This window comes from Neophocaena asiaeorientalis, unplaced genomic scaffold (genome assembly GCF_003031525.2).
Source record: "Neophocaena asiaeorientalis asiaeorientalis breed wild unplaced genomic scaffold, Neophocaena_asiaeorientalis_V1.1 scaffold143, whole genome shotgun sequence".
NCBI classification, from domain to species: domain Eukaryota; kingdom Metazoa; phylum Chordata; class Mammalia; order Artiodactyla; family Phocoenidae; genus Neophocaena; species Neophocaena asiaeorientalis.
Window position 1 is genome coordinate 3,150,259 of NW_020175536.1, and position 25,588 is coordinate 3,175,846.

Consider the following 25,588-nt stretch of genomic DNA (forward strand, 5'->3'; position numbering starts at 1 on the left):
TTAGAATAAAAAGAATGAAGAACATCTCCATCATGTGTCTTTGTTCCCAATAATCCCTTTCCGATAGAGCTGTGAAGTAATACAGAGCACAGTGTCGACATACCTTTCATTTCAAAGGCCAAAAAAAATAGGGCTTATTAAGTAGTGAGATCATTTCTATTAGGCTTTATATTAGTATCAATTAATGAGTTAATCAGTCAAACGAGTAATCAGTTGATTTAATCTCGCCCAAATGAATGGGTCTCTGTTGGTTGATCAATGCGATAGAGAAACTCTGCAGGTAAGAAGTACCCAAGATATTCCACTATATCTGGGGTGGTGTCATAATGGTAGTGTCCACCTTCTCCGTGATGACTAAAACAATGAGTGTGCTCCAACCGCAAATCAAACCCCTAGGACAACAGAGAAGCTATCTGTTAGTATTCCAATTATTTTGCATAGAACTTGTTTAAGGGGATGGGAGACCTTTTTAATTTATGTTACAATAATTTTTATTTTTATTTTTTGGTAGGTAATACAGTCACATGATTCAAAATTCAGAGGGTGCAAAAGCATACATTCAGTAAAACGTATCTTTCCATCTCCTGCCCTCACTTCCTTTCCTAGAAGGCAACCAAAGTAAGCAGCTTCTTCTATATCCTTCCAAAAGAATTATTTTTAATTTATTACTTGTATGGTAGTACTCTGCACCTACTGTGCTGTATGTTGCTCTTCTTCATTTAACTATAGCTTTCAGATTTTTGTATATCAGAACATAAAAGAGCTGCCTAATTCTTTTATATCTATGGTATTCTACTGTATGTGCATACCACTTTCCAACTGACATTAGATTATTTACAGCTCTTCTGCTATTACAGCAATGCTGTCATGAATAACCCTTTTAACTAGTCATTTTATGCACATAAGCATATATTTAATGATAAATTCCTAGATATGTAATCACTGGATCAAAAGATATAGTCAGTATTTTGGTAGATATTTGCTTTAAATTAGTCTATATTATTTTTCTAGGGTAGAATATTAGAATATAATGAACAGTATATAAAACAGCAAATAAGATGATAGGAGACCTGAATCCTGTCCTGATTCTACTATTTAATAATGTGACTTTGGGTGTTATTTAAATGCCTGTGCCTTCAATTCTCCAAAGGTAAAATCTGCTCTGCCTAAATCATAGGTGGTCAGACACTTGCTCCCTTACCTTTCAAGACAATTCTACAGACTACTCTAGTTCTTAAATAAGAACACAAAAAGTGCCTAATTCTAAAAGAATATTCTAAAAATCAAGCATTATTGCAATGTAAAAGACAGACATAGACTTACTGGGTCTCTGGAGATAAAAACTGGCAGACAAACCAAAGGAGCCTTCATCTCATAAAAACGTAACCATTTATTCACATCTTCATCAGAGTTCAATGGGCAGGAAGAAAATTCTGCTGGCTACAATAAAAGGACATTAAACAAGTAAACATCGAATATTATTGAGCTAAAAATTTATATATAATTTCATTCTTAAAACCTTTAAGCCTTCTTATACATTCTATTGTTATTTTTGGCACCAAGAGAAGTTATATACCCTAGTTTTCAAAAGGACCACCAATCAATGCGTACACACTAAAAGATATGAATGAATAAATAAAGGAGTCTCTCAGTTTTCCTATGAGTATATCCTCATCCCAGTCTTAAACGTCATTATTTATACTGGTAAATGAAAAAAAAGGAAGACATTGAAAGTGGGGTAGGAGCATCAAACAGAATAACAGACTTAGGAATAAACTTAAGGAGGCAAAAGACTTGTACACTGAAAAGTACAAAGCATTGCTGAAACGAATTTTAAAAGACTCCAGTAAGTGGAAAGACATCTTGTGTTCATGGATTGGACAACTTAATATTGTTAACATGTCAATACTATCAAAAGCAATCTAAAGATTCACTGCATTCCCTGTCAAAATCCCAATGACGTTTTTGCAGAAATACAAAAATCCACCCTAAAATTCATACGGAATCTCAAGGGACCCCAAACAGCCAAAACAATCTTGAAAAAGAAGAAGGAAGTTGGAGGTCTCACACTTATTGATATCAGACTTGCTACAAAGCTACAGTAATCGAAATAGTGTGATATTAGCATAACGACAGGCATACAGATCAATGGAATAGAATAGAGATCCCAGAAGTAAACCCTTGCATATATGGTCAAATGGTTTCTCACAAGGATGCCATGACCATTCAATGGAGAAACGGCTGTCTTTTTAACAAATAGTGCTGGGAAAACTGGATATCCACGTGTAAAAAAATTAAGTTAGACCCTTACTTTATATCATATACAAAAATTAACTAAAAATGGATCAGACACCTAAATATAAGAGCTAAAACTGCAAAGACTCTTAGAAGAAAACATAGGAGGGAAGTTTCATGACATTGAATTTGACTTTTTGGATATGACATCAAAAGTACAGGTAATAAAAGGAAAAATAAACAGGTGGGACTACGTCAAACTAAAAAGCTTCTGCACAGCAAAGGAAACAGTCAACAAAATGAAAAAGGCAGCCTACGGAATGAGAGAAAATATTTACAAACCATATATCTGATAAGGGGTTAATATCCAAAATATATAAGGAATTCAATAGCAAAAAAAAAAGCCCAATTAAAAAATGATCAAAGGACTGAATTAGACATTTTTCCAAAGAAGACATACAAATGGCCAACAGGTATATGCAAAAGCACTCAACATCACTATTCATTAGGTAAATGTAAATCAAAGCCATGAGATATCACTCACTCTAGTGCAGATGGCTGTTCTCAAAAAGACAAGAGATGAAAAGTGTTGGTGAGGATGTGGAGAAAAGAGAACACCTGTACACCGCTAGTGGGAATGTAAACCGGCATGACCATTACGGAGGTTCCTCAAAAAATTAAAAATAAAACCACCATATGATCCAGCAATTCTGCTGGGTATATATCCAAAGGAAATGAAATCACTACCTTGAAGAGATATCTGCACTCCTATGTTCACTGTGGCATTATTCACATTAGCCAAGATTGGGAAACAACCTAAGTGTCCATCAACAGATGAATGGATAAAGAAATTGTTATCTGTATCTTTTTAGTTGTGATATGTATATGAAATATTATTCAGGCATAAAAGAAGGAGGAAATCCTGCCATTTGTAACAATATAGATGAACTTGGAGGACATTATACAACACTAAGTGAAATAAGCTAGTCACAGTCAAATATTGCATGATATCATTTATATGTGGAATCTAAAGAAGTCCAACTTAGAGAAACAGTATAATGGTGGTTGCCAGAGGATGAGGGGGTGGGGGAAATGGGGAAATGTTGATCAAAGGGTACAAGCTTCCAGTTATAAGGTGAATAAGTTCTAGAGAGCTAATGCACATCATGGTAACTGTAGTTAATAATAAAGTATTGTTTACTTGAATTTTAAGAAATCCTATAATCCTTTGGTATTTACAAATAGATTTAGCTAAAATTTTGTCGTGAATTGGAAAAGTAGTTTCACAAATGTTGTGTCTTTCTATGCAGAATCAGCTGGCTTGCCATTTAAAATTATCAGGATAAAAAACATCAAAACAATACATTTTCTAATGGCTTCATTGTTAAAACAAAAAGGACATTAAGTTATAACACTTTTACACTTCATTCATTTATTTGTTCACTCACCGACCAAAAATTATTTTAAAAGTCCTAGATGACCTGGTCTGTCTTCATATAGTATTCTGTCATTAATGTCTTATAAACTTATTATAGTTAGCCCATAAGATAATAATTTTCGTGAGTTCTTTCCCTAAAACCACAACCATCTTAATAGCAAAGTCTATATAGGTGTTCTAGCAATGAAAATAATCAGTTTCTAAGGCTTATACTCACATCTATCTCAATCTTTAATACAAATTGAGAAGAAAGTTCTAATATATTAATATGAAAAAAGGACTCCAGCTGGACATTATCATACAAGTTGCTTTACAGTATTGTTTGTCATTTAAATTTGAAAGCAATATGATCACAGTAAAAGGATTTGTTCAGGGTGTCTTTAAAAGTTAAATTCTCAGGTCTTCCCTGGTGGTCCACTGGGTAAGACTCCGTGCTCCCAATGCAGGAGGCCCAAGTTCAATCCCTGGTCAGGGAACTAGATCCTGTATGCATGTTGCAACTAAGAGTTGGCATGCTGCAACTAAGAAGTCCACTAAGAAGCCGGCATACCGCACTAAACGTGCCACAACTAAGACCCAATGCAACCAAAAAATAAATAAATATTTTTTAAAAAGGTTAAATTCTCAATGTATATTTAAAAAAATCCTACGATCTTAAGCACATGCACGCGCACGTGCGCAAACACACACACACACACACACACACACACACACACACACACACACACACACACGCCTCTAATGCACGCGCGCGTGCGCAAACACACACACACACACACACACACACAGGCCTTTACCATAATATGAGTCTTCACTTTTCCCTTCTGAATCACGAAAGTACCTCCCATTCCTACAGGCTTATCTCCATAATGTTTTTCAAGAGTCTGTCTCATACAAGTCACAAAGTTAAGTTTTCCAGTTCTTCTTTTGGCTTTCACCTCAATGACCTAGAGAGGACATAAATATACATACCATTGTTCTAAGCTGCAAAATATTATGTAAATAACTACCCAAGTGAAACATTATATAATTCAGTGCCATTAAGCAAATATTCACTTGTTTGCTACGAGCACCCAGATATGAGCAGAAGTGTCTCAATCCTCTAAGTCTTAATAATATATATAGTATTATATATATATATATATGAATTATGTATCATTTACTCTAATAATGTCGTATCCGTGCTTTCTTGGACTGAGAAAGAGAGTTATAGCTAAATTTTATAAATTTATAGCCAAATTCTACACTGAACTCTAGAGATTCTTATATGTCAAGGTGGTAAAAGACTGAGAATCCTTTGGTTTAAAGGGATTAACTTCTGATAACTGCAGGGAGGAGAAATGATTATGTTTTCTCATTTCCTTTAAAAATCTGGACTTCTGTTACCTCCACTTTATTAGGTATTTTTGCTTCACTATCTCATTTCCCAAAGTGGCTGAAGTAGTTATCTCTACAAGGTCTGGGAGTTCTCACAACAGCTAAAACTGAAGTCATCTTTAAAAAAAAATAACAGCTTTATGGGGGATATAATTCACATACCATACAATCCACCTGTTTCAAGTGTACAATTCAATGGGTTTCAGTATATGTATAGAGTTGTGCAACCATCATTACAATTTTGGAACATGAAATCATCCTTTTGTTTTGTACTAACAGGAAGTAAATATGAAGTGAGGCATTAATTCTCCTCACCTCTTCTATAACTTTTTGCTCCCATCATTTCTATCTCAATCAATGTCTGATCAGTCTGAAATGAGTAAGTTACATATATACTAACTATATAGGTAGACATTATCTACTTTAGCTGCATGGTTCATCTATTTGACTAACTCACTCCCCACAGGAACATCCTATTTTAGTTCCTTGGAAAAAAAGCTATTGCTTACTAAGTATTATTTTTTTTTTCTTTTTAAAATTTTTGTTTGCGTGTGTCTTTGTTGCTGCGTGCGGGCTTCCTCTAGTTGAGGAGAGCGGAGGCTGCTCTTTGTTGCGGTGCTAGGCCTTCTCGTTGCGATCGCTTCCTTGTTGCAGAGCGTGGGCTGTAGGCGTGCTGGCTTCAGTAGTTGTGGCGCATGGGCTTAGTTGTTCCGTGGCATGTGGGATCTTCCCAGACCAGGGCTCGAACCCATGTCCTCTGCATTGGCAGGTGGGTTCTTAACCACTGCGCCACCAGGGAAGCCCAAAGTATTATTCTTAACCTTAGTTTTAAATGAGGCTTTCACTCTGCCGGTAGTACTTTCTGAATCTTTCATAACTGGGTTATTTAAAGAGGTTTGGGACTTAGGTAGCTTTGGATTTTCTTAAGAAAACTACAGTAGTAGCAATAAGCATGCAAATTTTTAGCTATCTGAGAACTCTTGGAGAATACTGCATTTTTAGAACAAAATCACCTTTCCAGGTTGGCCTTCACTGGCAAAAAGATTAGCCAGTAATGCAAACCCAAAATCATGATATTTCTCACTGTATTTCTCAAGTAGGCACCCTCCATCTGCAGAGTTAACATGAGCAAAGTAACTTCCATTCACAGGAGGTTTGTGTTCACTTTCTGTTTGAACAACTGGCATAAACTGAAAAGAAAAGTAAATAAGGTAATTAGTCAAGCCTAGTAAAAGAGAAGATCTTGAATAATGTAACAAAATATTTTATCCTAGACTTTAAGACATTTTATTTCAAGATCTAATAATAAAACATGAAAAATAAAATATTTAATGTCAGATTCAAAATGTTAAAGATTTACAAATATCAAAGAAACTGAAAAAAAAATTTTAGAAAATGTTTACAGTATTATAGTGTTTCTATAAGATTGTGACATTTGCATCAAAATTTCTCATTTTATTACTTACTTATTTACTTACTTACCTACCTACTTACCTACTTACTTACTTAGTTCCCTGGCCAGGGATCGAACCCGGGCCCTTGGCAGTGAAAGTGCTGCGCCGCGTCCTAACCACTGGACCGCCAGAGACGCCCTTAAAATTTCTCACTTAAATTTTAAACTTTTTCTGTCTTGAACACTAGGCAAATTATATTAATGTTTCTGTAAAAGGACTTGTATGATTATTGACCAACAGTCACAGATGTAAGAGGCTGTGAGAGAATGGGCAGACTGAGCAGGTTATTCTCCTGTTCGTGAGATGCGAAGAAACAGTGATGTTTTTATGTTGGAAATGTGTTAACATACATAGTGATAGATATTACCTTTTGTAAACAATAATCATACTACTGGGGTAGGTCCCTGCAATTTGGTCTGAAAGAGGGAGTTGATTAGATCATTAAATATTTCATTCATCTTCTGATTGAAAGCTGCCCTTATACCAGCAAAGATCATAGAGAAGTTAGGAATCCTCTGATGTGTAAGGACTGAAATCTTTCACAGTCCAGAGTCCTCAGCAAATCACAGTAGGACCTTCGATGGACTCCTCAAATACTGAGTGTGTGCCATAAGAAAATCTAAATTAGAGATGAGTGCTCCATTTCAGTTGGACTAATTGGAGCATGTGCTATACTCCAAATTGTATCAAACAGTAACAAATCTGTAGAGAGGTATGACATCAACCACTTACAATTCATTCAGAAGACAAGATTTCTGATAGGGCAGTAAAAGGAAAAAGCCAAACTGTCAAATCAATAAAGTAAAATAATTATATATATGCTGACCTCAGAATTGAATCCAAGAGTCTGAAATGGGCCTGCTCCTGCTCCAAGAACAAAAGCTCCAGGAAGCTGGATTTCTTTTGCGATTTTATTTAGATCATAAACCTATACAAGAGGAAACGCATATTATTTAAATCTTACTTATATAAATTCCCAGGTTTACTTTTTATTACTACATCCATTAACATTTCCTTGTCAAATTGGTCAATGGACCTTCTAATAATAAAAATAGGAATCAACCCAATTTTCATAATCTTCATGTGAATGTGAAAAGTAAAAGAAACTTACTTTTTTTTTATTTATAAGAGGCAATAAGTAAGGCACACCTCCTACTTCTGCAATTCTAGTTTTCCCACAGATACCTAAAAAAAATAAATAAAACAAGCCATCTTAAAAATAAGCAAACATCTAAATTTAAGTATAAAATGCCAGAAGACATTAATTTATTAAGAGTATATAACTTTTCAGTTCATAGTTTTACAAATAGCAGGGGTTGGAAAATGTAAGTAGCTAGGATCCCTGTCCTATGCTAACTTCCTGTGTTTCTAATACTGTCATAACCAAGCATGACTTGATATAGTTAGTTAGCATAAAGGCAATCGTAAGTTGATGATACACAACACTGTAAAGCAACTATACTCCAGTAAAAATTAATAATAAAAAAAAAGAAAGTTGATGATAGGGCAAGGGCTAGAACTGGAGCCAATGTTTGGATTGGATGAGGTTTCTAGAATTAGTCTATAATGACTTATTCCTTTAAAAATCTTTCTTTTGGGGGAGGGAGGGTTTTAGCTAAAATTATATTTTAATTTAAAATATTTTGGTAAAATATTACTTCTTTTAAAAATCCATATTGAGAAGTCCTCTTGTTAGAGTTGTTTGTTCCAAGGTTGTTAATAAAAATGACAAGTAATTTTAGGTAACTTCAGATGCTAGGAACTTTCTACTTACAGTTTTAATTAAACGTCACAGGTACAGCTAGACACTGTTTCGGAAAAGGCACATTTTTTTGTTGTTAATGTAAGGTGGAAAATCATTACCTTTTATCTGAGAAAAAGTAGTCTTATAAATTTTATACTAACATCATTCCATAATAAATGTAGATATAATTGCTCAATTCAGCTATGCAGAGGACACATGTACAGAATTCTGTGAGGTTCCATTTATAATTAGGGATTTTGGAAATGTTTTCCATGGGATCGGCAGAAATTACTTACTTGTAAGACTCATAAATGATAGTAACATTAAAGTTTACAGAAGCCATTAGGACCATTTTAGTAGTCCAGGGAAAAGACAAGTAATGAGCTAAAAACAGATGAGGAAATTAAGAAAAAGAACAAAGAAAGGAGAATAGGCAACTACGGTGAAGGAATGAATTGTAATTATTGACCTATAGCTAAGAAAAAGAGAAAGCTAGGTGAGATACACAGATTTTAAAGTTGTTGTATCCGAGCAGAATTAAAACCACAGGAGTAGATGGAAAAGCCAGAGAGATTGGACAGAATGAGAGGATGAGGAAAGAATTCTGGAAAGATCAAAATTTAAGAGCCTGCCAGAAAGAGAAAGGAGCCAGTAAAAATGAAGAAGAAAGAACATCATGGAGGAAGGAAAGGCACCAAGGAAGAAGAGGCAAAGAACCAAGGAGAGAGGAGAACCAAGAGGAGAAATAATATCAGGCAGCAGTGGCCAACCAGTATGAAATGTGTAGAGAGACTGTAAGCAGATAGGGTAGGAGGCCCTGGAGAAAGAGAACCAGGAATGGTTTTCTTGACATAAGAGAACTCATTTTGGCCTAAGCCATTTTGTGATCTAAGCCTGGCCACAATGCTTGCCCTTGAACAGGTCTCAGCAATTAATGATATTAAGGGAACAAAGGAATGCAGGAACAGAAAAAAGGCAGTGAAACAATAGTGCAGTGATAAAGCAGAGTCCTACTTCCTCCTCAAGGGATATAAATAATAATAAATCTTGGAGTTCTGTAGGAACTAAGGCCCCCACCCAGGTGGAAGATGGAATGATGATGTTGACCCTCCAGACTTCAGTCAACTAAAGCTTGGACTCTGTAGACCTTTGCCCCAATTCTATGCTGAATTCTCCTCTGCTCAAGCCCCGTCATGAATATGCATGTACTCTTAGCTTAAAACTTCCCAGTTTTGCTGCCAGGAAGACACTGCTTTGGGAAAGATCCCCCAGTGTTCTCCTTACTTGCTGCAAGTGACAATAAGTCCTTCCTTCTCTAGTGCTTTGGTTGGGTCTATTGGCTCAACACCCACCAAGAAGTGAACCTGGTTTTCGGGTAAAACGACGAAATAATACTAGTAAACACGCCAAGATCACTAGTAACAAGACCAGTTCATGTAGAAAGTACCTAAATATGTTTATGAAAGATCATATATGTAACATATGCATACATATCTGGCTTCCTTAGTATGTAATTTAAAGACTTACAAATTATTGACAAGAACCTAGAAAACTCTTTTTCAAACCAACCCTTTGGGTGACAAAATTAAGATTAACTATTTTTCCTTGTACTCTTCTGTGTTTTCTGGTTTTTATTTTAATTATTTAATCAATTATTTATTTTGGGGTAAAATATATTACCCTTATAATCGGAAGAAACATAGCTATAAAAAAGTATTATGATAGGGACTTCCCTGGCAGTCCAGTGGTTAAGACTTTGCCTTCCAATGCAGGGGGTGCGGGTTCAATCCCTGGTGGGGGAGCTAAGAGCCCACATGCCTTGGCGCCAAAAAAACCAAAACATAAAACAAAAAAAAAGTATTATGATAAATGCTTTTAAGGTGTGAAGAGATATTGCCATCTCATACATAAAACTTCTAGAATTTACAGGTCTACTTAAAATCAAAGACTGTTTGAACTAGAAAGACCCAAAAAGAACATTTAACCCAAATCCCACTCCCCCCACCCCCATTTTAATGTATCTGAAGCCCAGATACATTAATTGGCTTACCCAGGGTAATGAAACCTTAAGTGGCAGAGAAAGAACTAGAGTCCAGGATTTCTACATAAAACTGCTTTTTAATAAAGATGTCAATTACATAATAAAAGAGTGAGTAAATGTGACTGTTTCTCTCCAAATTCCTCATCACAGTAGGGTATAATAAGAGAATGTTGGACTTTGGAAGCAGACAGATCTGGATTTGAATCCCGATTATGATTCACACTGAGATTACTTAGCCTCTCTTCAGCTTCAGTTTTCTCATCTATAAACTGGGGCTAGTACTTACCTTGCAGTGTTATTATAAAAATTAAGACATCAAATATAGATATCCATCATACTGTCTGACAAACTATATTTACTTAATATTGAAACTGAATGGTACAGATGAACCTGTTTGCAGGGCAGAAATAGAGACACAGATGTAGAGCACAAACGTTTGGACACCAAGGAGGGAAAAGTGGTGGTGCGGGGGTAGGGGGGGCGGTGGGGGACAGTGGTGGTGGTGGTGGTGGTGGTGTGATGAATTGGGAGATTAGGATTGGCATATATACACTAATATGTATAAAATGGATAACTAATAAGAACCTGCTGTATAAAAAAATAAATAAAATGAAAAAAAAAAAAAAGAAAAGAAACTGAGCAGGACCCTGTGGGGCTCCTGGGCACAAAAGTCTTTTGGTGTCCCCTGTTTTTTTGTTGGTAGGAAATAGGCTTCATTCAGCTTCTGTGACCTTCCCTGAGTTCCAAAGGGCAAGTTCAAACAGTTGCTAATCAGGGAAGGGAGGGGATGAAGAGACAAGGGAGGAGCAGTTAAGGAACAATAGTGTAGCCTTGGGGCAGGGTCCTGGTTCCTCCTCACCAGATATACATAAATATATCTTTGAGCTCTTCTGCAGAACTAAAACCCCCACCACATGGAAGATGTTAACTACTTGATGAAACATTCTTCATTCCAGAGAGAAGGTTACAGTTCAATAACCTAGAGAACCATAGATGGTGGGACCACCTGAGACGATCCTTAGACTGAAGGAATGCAAGCCTTGCAAGCACTCTGATCCTTATGAGAAGTCCCTCCCCTTGACTGTAAGACTCTCCACAACCCCCCTCCCCGAGTATGGGACAGTTTTGAGGGCATTAGGCCTCTGTGGCCCCCTTTGCCTGGCAAAGCAATAAAAGTATTCTTTTCTACTTCACCCAAAACTCTCGTCTCTGAGATACAATTCGGCAGTGCTGCACAGAGGCTGAGTTTCAGCATCAATATTAATTTCCCTTCTCACTTTAAACACTGGCTGGATAATCACTTGACAAATTTGTTGACGGGATATTAGTATTTAATAGATGATTCAAATAAATACAAGGCTTTTAAGATCCCTTCCGGTCTTGAATGAATGAATGAATGAATAAATAAATAAATAAATAAAAATTACAGTAAGTTTCCATAACAGTCACTTGAATGATTAAAAACAAAACTCTCATGTGATATTCAGGATTCTAGCCTATTGAATATCTATTATATAACCTGTGAAAGCTACAAAAGTACATAAAACACCATATTTTTCTACAAGGGTATAAAATGAAATTTGTCCAATGTTAGAAAACACAGAAATTAAGCACAATTTAATCTAAAAGTTGGGGAAATATCCTTTGGAGATATTGCTTACCTTTTACGGGAAAGGTAAATGGCTCCTTGGTCAAATTAGGGCAATCAACTACAGAGACCTGGACATCAGCAAAGTTATCCCTTAGCCCCTTCTGCAGAACTAATAAAGACAAGGAAAAGGGTTAAACATTAGGTAGAAATTTGTCATCACATATCAAGTCTTCCCTCAACTGTTTTGTGTGTCATACTTCCAAACTAAACTTGTGTAATTTACTATTTTTTTACTTTTATTTTTTGGATGCGCTACATGGCATGTGGAATCTTAGTTCCCTGACCAGGGACGGAACCTGCGCCCCCTGCAGTGGAAGCATGGAGTCTTAACTGCTGGACAGCCAGGAAGTCCCTAAACTTGTGTAACTTAAAAGGAGGGGGATAAGGGACTTCCTTGACGGTCCAGCAGTTAAGACTCAGCACTTCCACTGCAGGGGGTGCGCCCCACATGCTGTGAAGCACAGCCAAACAAACAAACAAAAGGAGGGGGAAATGGTCTTATTAATGAATACAATCAGAAACTGGATACATAATCACAAAATACATATATTAAGGTACATAAATACTTCCATAAATAACACTGTAAACTGCAGTGATTAGAAACCACTGACGATAAACACTGCACTCAGGTGAGGACTACGTTTCTTTTAGGGAGAGGATTCCAAGTATTGAAATGTAAATATTTAAACTGCTAGAAAGTAAGCAATTACATGCAACACCTTCATTAATGCTTACAGAAAAAATGTTGAGCAAAAGAAGTAAGACATGGGGCTTCCCTGGTGGCGCAGTGGTTGAGAGTCCAGTGTTATATGACTCATGTATTTCAAAGACAGGCAGCTAATCTAGGGTTCTAACAGGTCAGACAGTGGGCACCTCTTGGGCGGCTGGGGGAGGGGAAGGGATCCCACACACGAAGGGGGAAATTGGGGAACCACTGGGAGGGCAGAGGATCAAAAGTGAGCATGGCCAGGTTTCCCCTACCCACTCGGACCCCCAGGAACCTATTTAGATCCCAGGCCTGATCCTCTGCCCAGCTAGGCCCCCTCTAGCTGTGTGGATCTTGAGGGAGTGAGAGGGAGGGAAGGGGGAGCAAAAGTAAAGGCTGGACCTATGGGACTGGCACCCCTGAGGGGTGGCCAGCGGAGGGAAGGAGTTACTACGCCCAGTGGGACCCAGTCATGGTTAGGGATCCAGCAGTGACGGGGGAGACCGTGGGGGAGACAGTGAGGGAGGGGCACAAACGAACGGAAGGGAACGGGGCCAATGCTTTCCCTGTCCTCTTAGGCACCAGGGAGCCTGTTGGGCTCCAGGGCCTAATCCTCTGCCCTTGGAGCCTCTCTCCTGCCATGCAGAGCCTAAGCCTCACCCCTACCATGCAGAGCCTAAGTCCCACCCCTACACCCCCACCCAGGGCCCCACCTCTACACTCAGAGACCCCCTCTGAGACCCCCTCCAATGTGTTGGGCCTGAACCCCACCCACACACCCTCACTCAGGGCCCTGCTTCCAAACTCCAGAACTCCACACTCCAGAGGGCCTCCTTTCGACGTGCTGCCTCTCCCCTTCTGCCCAGGTTCTAAGCAGAGGCCCCGCCCCACGCTTGAACATCACCCTGCCTAGGCCCCGCCCCATGCTCAAATGTCACACCCCCACCCGTCCAGGTCCGACCCCACCCAAAACCCCACCTCTGCCTAAGTTCCACCCCCTGCCTAAACTCTACCCCTATAGCCAAGGCTTTTTTAAATTTTTCTTTTCTTTTTTCCTCTTTTAGATTGGGGTTCTGTTTTACCTTGTAGATTCATTGTTGTTGATTCTTTTATATTTTTATTTTTTCCTAATCTTTTATTTTTCTAATTTTATTTTATTCTTTATACTTTCTTAGTGATCTCTCCTTTTGGCTTGTTCCCCCCCACCTTTATTTATTTTTCTTTTTTCTGTTATTTTACCTTGTTGCAGTTGTTTCAATTATTTTATTTTTCTAACATATTTTTTATCTTTCTAATTTTATTTTATTTTTTATTCTTTCATATTGTACTGCTCCATTTTTTCTTTCTTTCTTCCCTTTTTTTTTTTTTTTTTTAACTGCGCCACAAAGCTTGCAGGATCTTGGTTCCCAGGCCGGAGGTCGGGCCCGAACTCCTTTGGTGGGAGCTCTGAGTCCAAACCGCTGGACTAACACAGAACCTCAGACCCCATGGAATATCAATTGGAGTGACACCTCTGGGAAATCTTCATATCGGCATCAAGACCCAGCTCTATCCAACTGCATGTAAACTCCAGTGCTGGACGTCTCAGGCCAAACAACCAATAAGACAGGAATACAGTACCACCCATCAAAAAAAAAAAAAAAAATGAAATGACAAAAAAATTTGTTACAGACGAAGGAGCAAGGTAAAAACCACCAAGACCAAATAAATGAAGATGAAATAGGCAAGCTACCTGAAAAAGAATTCAGAGTAATGATAGTAAAGATGATCCAAAATCTCAGAAACAGAATGGAGAAAATACAAGAAACATTTCACAAGGATCTAGAAGAACTAAAGAGCAAACAAACAGTGATGAACCACACAATAACTGAAATTTAAAATACTCTAGAAGGAATCAATAGCAGAATAACTGAGGCAGAAGAACAGATAAGTGAGCTGGAAGATAAAATGGCAGAAATAATTACCAGGGAGCAGAATAAAGAAAAAAAAAATGAAAAGAATTGAGGACAGTCTCAGAGACCTCTGGGACAACATTAAATGCACCAACATTCTACTTATAGGGATTCCACAAGAAGAAGAGAAAAAAGGAAGGGTCTGAGAAAATATTTGAAGAGATTATCACCGAAAACTTCCCTAACATGGGAAAGGAAATAGTGAATCAAGACCAGGAAGAACAGAGGGTACCATACAGGGTAAACCCAAAGAGAAGCACGCTGAGACACACATTAATCAAACTATCAAAAATTAAATACAAAGAAAAAATATTGAAATCAGCAAGGGAAAAGCAACAGATAACATACACAGGAATCTCCATAAGGTTAACAGCTGATTTTTCAGCAGAAACTGCAAGCCAGCAGGGAGTGGCAGGACATATTTAAAGTGATGAGAGGGAAAAACTACAACCAAGATTACTCTACCCAGCAAGGATCTCATCCAGATTTGATGGAGAAATTAAAACCTTTACAGACAAGGAAAAGCTGAGAGAGTTCACCACCGAACCAGCTTTACAACAAATGCTAAAGGAACTTCTCTAGGCAGGAAACACAAGAGAAGGAGAAGACCTACAAAAACAAACCCAAAACAATTCAGAAAATGGTAATAGGAACATATATATTGATAATTACCTTAAATGTAAATGGATTAAATGCTCCAACCAAAAGACATAGAGTGGCTAAATGGATACGAATACAAGACCTGTACATATGCTGTCTACAAGAGACCCACTTCAGACCTAGCGACACATACAGACTGAAAGTGAGGGGATGGAAAAAGATATTCCATACAAATGGAAATCAAAAGAAAGCTGGAGTAGCAATTCTCATATCAGACAAAATAGACTTTAAAATAAAGACTATTACAAGAGATAAAGAAAGACACTTACATAATGATCAAGGGATCCAACAAGAAGATATAACAATTGTAAATATTTATGCACCCAACATAGGAGCACCTCAATACATAAGGCAAATACTAACAGCCATAAAAGGGGAAATTGCCAGTAACACAATCATAGTAGGGGACTTTAACACCTCACTTTCACCAATGGACAGATCATCCAAAATAAAAATAAATAAGGAAACACAAGCTTTAAATGACACATTAAACAAGATGGACTTAATTGATATTTATAGGACATTCCATCCCAAAACAACAGAATACACTTTCATCTCAAGTGCCCATGAAACATTCTCCAGTATACACCATATCTTGGGTCACAAATCAAGCCTTGGTAAATTTAAGAAAATTGAAATCATATCAACTATCTTTTCCAACCACAATGCTATGAGACTAGATACCAATTACAGGAAAAAAACTGTAAAAAATACAAACATGTGGAGGCTAAACAATACACTACCAAATAACCAAGAGATCACTGAAGAAATCAAAGAGGAAATCAAAAAGTACCTAGAAACAAATGATAAAACACAATGATCCAAAACCTATGCGATGCAGCAAAAACAGTTCTAAGAGGGAAGTTTATAGGAATACAATCCTACCTCAGGAAACAAGAAAAATCTCAAATAAACAACCTAACCTTACACCTAAAGCAATAGAGAGAGAAGAACAAAAAACACCCAAAGTTAGCAGAAGGAAAGAAATTATAAAGATCAGATCAGAAATAAATGAAGGAAATAATAGCAAAGGTCAATAAAACTAAAAGCTGGTTCTTTGACAAAAGAAATAAAATTGACTCATCAAGAAAAAAAGAGAGAAGACTCAAATCAACAGAATTAGAAATGAAAACGGAGAAGTAACAACTGACACTGCAGAAATACAAAGGATCATGAGAGATTACTACAAGCTACTCTATGCCAATAAAATGGACAACCTGAAAGAAATGGACAAATTCTTAGAAAAGCACAACCTTCCAAATATGAACCAGGAAGAAATAGAAAATATAAACAGACCAATCACAAGCATTGAAATTGAAGCTGATTAAAAATCTTCCAACAAACAAAAGCCCTGGACCAGATGGCTTCACAGGCGAATTCTATCAAACATTTAGAGAAGAGCTAACACCTATCCTTCTCAAACTCTTCCAAAATATAGCAGAGGGAGGAACACTCCCAAACTCATTCTACAAGGCCACCATCACCCTGATACCAAAACCAAAGAAAGATGTCACAACAAAAGAAATTACAGGCCAATATCTCTAATGAACATAGATGCAAGAATCCTCAACAAAATACTAGCAAACAGAATCCAACAGCACATTAAAAGGATCATACACCATGATCACATGGGGTTTATCCCAGGAATGCAAAGATTCTTCAATATACGCAAATCAATCAATGTGATATTAACCATATTAACAAACTGAAGGATAAAAACCATATGATCATCTCAATAGATGCAGAAAAAGCTTTTGACAAACAACACCCATTTATGCTAAACACTCTCCAGAAAGTAGGCATAGAAGGAACCTATCTCAACATAATAAAGGCCATATATGACAAAGCCACAGCCAACATCGTTCTCAATGGTGAAACCATGGTTTTTGGAAACTGAAGCCATTTCCTCTAAGATCAGGAACAAGACAAGTTTGCCCACTCTCACCAATATTATTCAACATAGTTTTGGAAGTTTTAGCTACAGCAATCAGAGAAGAAAAGAAATAAAAGGAATCCAAATCAGAAAAGAAGAAGTAAAACTGTCACTGTTTGCAGATGACATGATACTATACATAGAGAATCCTAAAGATGCTACCAGAAAACTACTAGAGCTAATCAATGAAATTGGTAAAATAGCAGGGTACAAAATTAATGCACAGAAATCTTTCATTCCTATACACTAATGATGAAAACTCTGAAATAGAAATTAAAGAAACACTCACATTTACCACTGCAACAAAAAGAATAAAATACCTAGGAATAAACCTACCTAAGGAAACAAAAGACCTGTATGCAGAAAACTATAAGACAATGATGAAAGAAATTAAAGATGATACAAACAGATGGAGAGATATACCATGTTCTTGGATTGGAAGAATCAACATTGTGAAAATGACTCTACTACCAAAAGCAATCTACAGATTCAATGCAATCCCTATCAAACTACCAATGGCATTTTTCACAGTAGTAGAACAAAAAAGTTCACAATTTGTATGGAAATATAAAGGGCCCTGAATAGCCAAAGCAAGATTGAGAAAGAAAAACAGAGCTGGAGGAATCATGCTCCCTGACTTCAGACTATACTACAAAGCTACAGTAATCAAGACAATATGATACTGGCACAAAAAAAAGAAATATAGATCAATGGAACCGGATAGAAAGCCCAGTGATAAACCCATGTATGTATGGTCACCTTATCTTTGATAAAGGAGGCAAGAATATACAGTGGAGAAAAGACAGCCTCTTCAATAAGTGGTGCTGGGAAAACTGGACAGCTACATGTAAAAGAATGAAATTAGAACACTCCCTAACACCATACACAAAAATAAACTCAAAATGGATTAAAGACCTAAATGTAAGGCCAGACACTATCAAACTCTTAGAGGAAAACATAGGCAGAACACTCTATGACATAAATCACAGCAAGATCCTTTTTGACCCACCTCCTAGAGAAATGGAAATAAAAACAAAAATAAACAAATGGGATCTAATGAAATTTATAAGCTTTTGCACAGCAAACAATAAAAAAAGACAAAGAGAACACTCAGAATCGGAGAAAGTACTTGCAAACGAAGCAACTGACAAAAGATTAATCTCCAAAATATACAAGCAGCTCATGCAGCTTAGTATCAAAGAAACAAACAACCCAATCCAAAAATGGGCAGAAAGGTTCTGAAGAACCTAGGGGCAGGACAGGAATAAAGACGTAGATGTAGAGAATGGACTTGAGGACACGGGGAGGGGGAAGGGTAAGCTGGGACCAAGTAAACAGCAGCATTGACATATATACAGGACCAGATGTGAAATAGATAGCTAGTGGGAAGCAGCTGCATGGCACAGGGAGATTAGCTCGGTGTTTTGCGAGCACCTAGAGGGGTGGGATAAGGCAGGTGGGAGGGAGACGCAAGAGGGAGGGGACATGGGGATATATGTTTGCATATAGCTGATTCAGTTGGTATACAGCAGAAGCTAACACAACACTGTAAAGCAATTATACTCCAATGAAGATGTTTAAAAAAAAGTTAATAAAGCAATACTATACAACTCTTTGGGCACCACACATATTTAAATCGTGGATTACCATATTCATTTTCATTCTGTAAAGTTCTTATCTCATCAAGAATCTTTGAATTGTGAATTTAGATTTTTTTTTGAGGGGCAGAGTTTTGGACTCTCTCAATAAAAACAGTACAGAACAAATACAGAAAAGGAAAATTAGTTCTGTATCGAAAGTGCTATTGCATAAAGCTTATCTTAGAATGTTTTTATTTAAAAATTTTTTTCCTTAGGATAATTTAAAAAACTCAGTATTGCATTTACCTCCAACAAGCTCCTCTAGACTTGGCACATGAAAAGAATACTCAGCACAAGACATCTTCTTTCTGAAACAGGAAGGGGGCAGGACACAACCTTTAAAAGAATGACATAGCTGTTGGGGGACGCAAAAATTAGTTAGAACCAACTAGGTCCAAGATGGCAGACTTCCAGTAGAACTTGAGCCTCATTATATGCTCATTGTAATGCATTAGCATCTAAATGACACACCCACAGGTGCCATGACCATAAAAGGCCAAAAGTGGGCAGTGGCCCAATTCCTGGAATTCTCTGCCCCTTCCCCCAAATAGCTGGAATAATCCTCCCACTTGTTAGCCTATGAAATTACCCAGTCCATAAAAACTAACTACCCCATATTTCGGGGCCTCTCACCTTCTGAGATGTTCCACACTCTGTGGAGTGTGTTTCTCCCAAGGCCATCTCACCTTTTGAGATGGACCGCATTCTGTCTATGGAGTGTGTCTCTCTAAAAAAATCCACTTCTTACCTATCACTTTGTCTCTCAATGAATTCTTTCTGTGATGAGACATAAAGAACCTGAGCTTCGTTAAGTCCTGACTGTGTGATCTCAAAGTACAGATCTCAAAGTACTGAGTTTGGGCTGGGGTCAAGTCTCAGCCCATGGGCTCAAGTCCCAATCTGAGTTTTGAGGTTCCACGAGGATGTACAAAATAAAGCAATTGTAGGCTAATTATTGCAGTGCACCAAGCATGAACAGCTGCTGCTCTGGAAATGAAAGAGTTCAGTTATATAAAGAGGGCAAAAGGGCATTTAGGTGTCGTCACAGAAAGGCAACCATAACTTCTTGTGTTTAATATTCCAAGTGAGAAATGTCCAAGTAACCTATTTTAATACTAGTACCTTAAATAGCTGACATTTAAAATAGACAAGAGGAATACCAAACCAAGAGGGCACATGATTCATTTTCTTCAGTCACGTATCTGGATTGAACATGCAGCTTTCTAATGGTTGATTTAAGGAATATAGATCCTGAAGCAAAGGTAGTTATTAAGGTTTATGAATAAGTGTTTAAATGGTTGTAGATAACAGTACAGGATGCTCAGGTACTTCTATAATAGATCATTTATTTGTGTTTTCTATTCTATATTTGACATTTAGGCTAAAAGTTAAACAGTTTCTTAGACTATCACTTTTACAAGAGAAAATTTAAATTACTAAGAGAAATGGGAACTCCTACAAATTATTAGCTTTTGAAATTCAAATTATTTCATTTACAAATAAACATTTTCTTGGTAAACAGCTTCAATGTCCAATTATTCTGATAACCTAACCAATTATAATTTGATTTTTAAAAAATATATGCTAAATATATTTTATAATAAGTAGACATATATGCACAGAGATTAGTATCTTACCTCAAGTGTACAGGTGATGAGGTGTGCAAGCAGAGAGAGTTAAATAAAATGCAGGCAAAAAACCCCAAACAAATGAAAGTAATATGAGGTGGGCGGGGAATCCCACTGGAGGCCAATCACAACAAGGAATAAAGACAAAACTCTTAAGGCTGTTTCTAAGAACACTGTTGGAGTTCTCATTAAAATTGTTAATGAAATACCTCGTTAATGTGAATAATCTCTGATGTACCATTACTTAGTAAGTGAAAGATGGTCCTTCAACATCACTTGAAATACTCTTCCAAAAAAATTTTTTTTTAATTTTCCAAAGATTCAGTTTTCTTAGAAACTGGATTTCTAATTTTGATGATATCAAATAACACATCCTCCACAAACATACATTTAAGACTGACATTTCTTTAGTACTTTATCAGATAATACTTTATTACCCTTTATTTACTTAATATGCATAATTTGGTCTCCCAAAGAAAATGTAAAGTGTTGATAATGGGCCCAAAACCCTATATAATCATATTTAGATGATCTCAAATATATTTTATTTTTTTTTGGCCGTGCATCGCGGCTTGCAGGATATTAGTTCCCTGACCAGGGATCAAACCCTGGCCCTCGGCAGTGAAAGCGAAGCACAGAGTCCTAACCATTGGACTGCCAGGGAATTCCCGAAAATATATTTTTGAATTGAATAAGCTATAACTGTTTAGGAATGAGCCATTTTAACTTTACTGAAATAATTTCAGATGGACAGAAAATACGTACAAATAATCTCATATATGCTTCACCTAGATTTTCTAAATGTTGACATCTTATATTTTCTTTCTTTCTTTTTCTTTCTTTTTTTTTTTTTTGGCTGCTCTGCGAGGCATGCAGAATCCTAGTTCCCAGACCAGGAGTGGAACCCGTGCCCCCAGCAGTGGAAGGATGGAGTGTTAACCACTGGACCACAAGGGAAGGCCCATCATCTTATATTTTCTTTATTAGAAACCAGCAAGTACTAATTAAGAACTTGTGAAAATCTGCTCAGTGAATACCATGTTTATTTAAAATGAAGACAATAAAAGCACTCTAGATATTTCTACTTACAGTAGGAATAATAAAGACTCAAGTTTAAATTAAATACAATCCTACTGATCTCAGGTGGCCTCGGCCTGCAGGGGCTTGAGGCAAGATCTTGTTCCCCAGCGAAGTCAGGCCATGGCAGCCATGGCAGTGAGAGCACTGAATCCTAGCCCCTACACCACGAGGGCCAGTGGCTAGTGACAAGGCCCCTGGCTTGTCTTATTTGTAAAAGTTAATTTCAACAAAAAGACTGAAAGTAGTGAAACAAGCAAAGTGTTTATTAGGAGGGAAAAAAGTACATGTCAATAGACACACAGGGGTGGACTAAGAGAGCTGCGTCTTCGTGGTAGTTTAAATCACTTACATGGGGCATTTCTTGCGGGTTTCCTCTGGCCAATGTCTTGCTTTGCCTGGCTCTGAGGCCGTATTTGGTATAACTCGGGGTTCTCCCCTGTATGTGCGCACATCTCTTAATGCAGAGACCTACGGAAAGGTTGACATCACCTACTATGGGGTGGTGCCCCCTCCCTTCCCTACACCCCCAGCCTTTCTGTACCTGTATAGTTGGGAAGATCTCCTTGACCTTGAGAATGAGAAATCTGTGGTCTCTTTATCTTTATTCTGGGTGGGACTCAGCTCCTCCCAGCTCCTGGCATTATCTTATCTGGGAGTAGCTGCCCACACAGGACAGATTTCAGCTGCTCAGCCTGCGGCCCATCTACATCTCCTGCATCACTAATTTTACACCCTTTACTATCTTTCAAAGGTCAGGTTTTTGTTTTCTTTCCCCACCAAAACAGAAACAAATTCCAACCCTAGGAGGCTACAGCCTGAATAACTGGTTTAGAAATGCAAGCCAAAAGCCCAGAAGGCAGCATGGTGTTGTGTATAAGTGTGTTTCTGTGTGAGTGAGAGATAGGGAAGAGGAGGTTAGAGTTGGAGTGATGAGAGAAAAGGGTTAGAAAAGTTCTAATACAAATCCAGAGTGGCTCTAGGAGGACAATTTTGGGCCACATGGAGGCAAACAACATTTACTCTCCAGATTCCACTGCTGGGAGTCAGTGGCCCAGAAGTAGGGTCTAGAGAAGGGAAGAATGGAAGATAGGAGGCAGAAGTATAAATGGAGCTGCAGAGGCAATGCCTAAAGGGGTGGACCAACTATTGACAAACTGCATTCTGTAAACCAAACAGTATGTTAGACACTTTACAGACATTCCTTCAAAACCTCACACAACGACATATTATCCTTGTCATTTTACAAGAGGAAACAGGCCAGAGAGAATATATTATTTACTCCAGATCACTCAGCTATTAAGTGGCAGAAACAGAATTCAAAACCAAATCTAGCCCACTGTAAACCCAGAACTCATCACATTATACCTTGCCATTAACTGGTGAGGGAATGATACAATTCAGCTCACAAGAGCAACCTTCTAGCACTCAGTATACCTGTGGTCATCTGTTTGCTTTGTTTCTGTCCCTTAGACTGTGATCTCTTTGAAGATAGGACTGTATTTCTCATATTTGTCTTCCAAGTACCTAGCATACAATGGATACCAGTTCAGCCTTAGTTGTTTTTATTGAACATTTATGATATTCCAGACTCATAAGGCTCTGGGGCATGGCTGGCTCCATGGATGTGCAACTAGTGAAGTTACACAGGACCATGTGCTCAGAATAGCACGTGGTTTATGCTCCATTGCCACCATCTTTAAATTCTTAACTTTAGGGACTTCCCTGGTGGTCCAGTGGTTAAGACTGCACGCTCCCAATGCAGGGGGCCCAGGTTCAATACCTGGTCAGGGAACTAGATCCCGCACGCCATAACTAAGAGCCTGCATGCCACAATGAAGACCCTGTATGCCGCAACTAAGACCTGGTGCAGACAAATAAATAAATAAAATAAATATTTTTAAAAATTCTTAACTTTATATTTGAACTTTTAAGATGGATAGGACAATGGAACATGCTTGGCATCAGAGGAGAGAGGGTCTATGTGCATGTCCACCACCACTTCTTGCTTCCCATTCACAAAAAGCGTTTAAGTCCTGTGAGTGTAGAATGCTGGTGGATGCACAGTCTAAGGGAGTTCATTGAGACTCAAATTCCCTGGATTCCATAGTGTCGGTAGAATGTGCACGCATGGAGAAGTAAAATAAATACAGGGGTGCTAGTTTTGTGCAGTATCCAGTGTTCTAGTAAGAACAAAATACATATGCCTACATAGTATGAATTGTGAAATTTCAGTAATTCTGCGTACAAGCTAAGTGTTCTTATGTTTGTATTTAAAACTGGTATTGCAGAATATAGAGTGGTAAATCTCATGCTAATGAGTTAAACTCAATTTTTCTTTACTTAGAGTGACAATAAATAGCAAATTAATGCTATTAATTAATAATAGTATAGTTAGTTATTAATTAATAATAAATCAATAAAATATAATTAATAATTAATAATAGCAAATTAATGCTATTAATTAAAACATCATGACAAGTGGAAAGAGGTACTACAGAAGAAAGGAGACCGCTTATATTTTAGTACCTTTAATGGCACCTTCCCCCTGCGTTTTGAACAAGGGGCCCTGCATTTTCATTTCGTCCTGAGACTCACAAATTACATAGGCAGGCATGTTATTGAACATGTCAGTGAATAAGACATGCAATCCCTGTTCTGGAGCTAACGGTACTTCATAATGCCTAGAAGACTAGACTGTCTGTGCCTGGAATTGTTCAACATTTAGAGCAAAATTGAGTAAAGAGGCTAGATTACCCTCCAGGTCTGTCCAATCCGAAGATGACACTAACCACAGATGAAGACTAGATGGCTTTCCTGGTTTTTTCATATGATACAAGAGGTCTGAAAGTGGACAAATCAAGCCAGCTCATTCCTTTTTGTAACTACTGTGGGGAAAAAAAAACCCCAAAATACCAAAACTAAACGAGTTTAAACTTTTATCTTAACATTCATTAATCATTCAGGGAACTAAGGGAGAAAACAAACAAAAAAATTCGCCGCTGCTATCTCCTGTGATATGTTAACCAACCCCTGGGAGGCTGACACTTAGCTCTGAGTGGAAGAGTAGTTAACAAAAGTCCGAAGGGGATAGGGGACCTGGATGTACTACGGGGTAACACTGGCTTCCAGTACAAAGGTTACACATTTTGAGTCTCGGTCAAAGCATGATCGTCTTACAAGTTAACGCAGAGGAGATTTCTGAAGGCAAAAGTAGACATAATATGACAAAACACACCTGGCACCGTACACACACGCACCCCCCCACACACACACTCGAGATCAGATTTTGGGAAGTCAGAGGACAGCTCAACCAAGGCGAGACCACTGGAAGCAAAGCAGGTGGAGTGCCTGTTTCCTTGCAGTTCACAGTCATTCCGTTCACCTGACCCCACAATTTATTACTTGTAGTTTGCCGAAACATTCTTGTCTACTCCACTTACCTAATCGGTGAGGGAAGCCTACACCTGAAACCCGATCTTGCCTCAGTCAACTCCGCCTCCTCTGGATCCGGGAGATCAGACCCCGCCCTCTCGAAATCGCTCCTCCTCTCACGGAGATCAAAATGGCGCCCCGCGGGTCGCCACTTCCCACCTCTCACCTTCTTCCTGGAGTCAAGTTGTTATCGCGAGACTTCGGTCTCCCTATTAGCTGGGGCACGCAGCCCGCCCATCCTTTTCTCCAGCGCGGTAATGGAGGTAGGTGGTTCTTAACTTGTTGGAGTGAGGGGGGCTTCCGGAGGTTGCTGAATGCGGACTTCCTAGGGAGGGGTGGCGGGTATCTGGTACGCAGCTGAGGCCCATGCCGAGCCGGCGCTGGTTGGTGCAAGCTGTCTGCCGTCTCGACGGGTAGGAAAGAGGACGGGGGCTTCCGGGCCTTGTGGGCGGGGGAGGGTTTCTTCTTGTAGCTTTTCCCAGGCCCCTGCGTGGCATATTGGGGTCCAGCCGCGAAAGTCAGTCCCCGAGGGCGGAGGGCTCGTGGTTTTTGTGGACTTCGGCCCTAGTGGCTTTACTGCGGCCCACAGTACACGATTATAGCATGGGCGTGGTCCG

At 38.3% G+C, this 25,588-nt stretch overlaps 1 protein-coding gene across 2 annotated transcripts; it reads right to left on the reverse strand.

Annotated features, from left to right (window-relative positions):
* BKGD (beta-keto-L-gulonate decarboxylase) lies at nt 1-25,162 on the reverse strand. 2 transcript variants are annotated; one of them, XM_024731298.1, is made up of 9 exons: nt 24,980-25,162; nt 19,078-19,139; nt 11,951-12,049; nt 7,616-7,689; nt 7,331-7,432; nt 6,064-6,240; nt 4,471-4,620; nt 1,324-1,440; nt 1-392 (listed from the first exon to the last, which is right to left on the reverse strand). In XM_024731298.1, exons 2-9 carry the CDS (start codon nt 19,130-19,132, stop codon nt 219-221), a joined length of 948 nt encoding a protein of 315 aa, XP_024587066.1. In that variant the 5' UTR covers nt 19,133-19,139; nt 24,980-25,162; the 3' UTR covers nt 1-218. The 2 variants fall into 2 exon arrangements, with proteins under 2 accessions (XP_024587066.1, XP_024587067.1); XM_024731299.1 differs by lacking the exon at nt 24,980-25,162 and adding an exon at nt 24,294-24,376.
* Between the last annotated feature and the right edge of the window lie 426 nt (nt 25,163-25,588).

Excerpts from the sequence above, each read along its gene's own strand:
- BKGD (XM_024731298.1), bottom strand. The coding sequence starts at position 19,132 with ATGTCTTGTGCTGAGTATTCTTTTCATGTGCCAAGTCTAGAGGAGCTT. Across the intron at positions 12,050-19,077 it reads TCTAGAGGAGCTTGTTGGAG|TTCTGCAGAAGGGGCTAAGG; the intron begins GTAAATGCAATA and ends TGTCTTTATTAG. Across the intron at positions 7,690-11,950 it reads ATTTACCTTTCCCGTAAAAG|GTATCTGTGGGAAAACTAGA; the intron begins GTAAGCAATATC and ends TATTTTTTTTAG.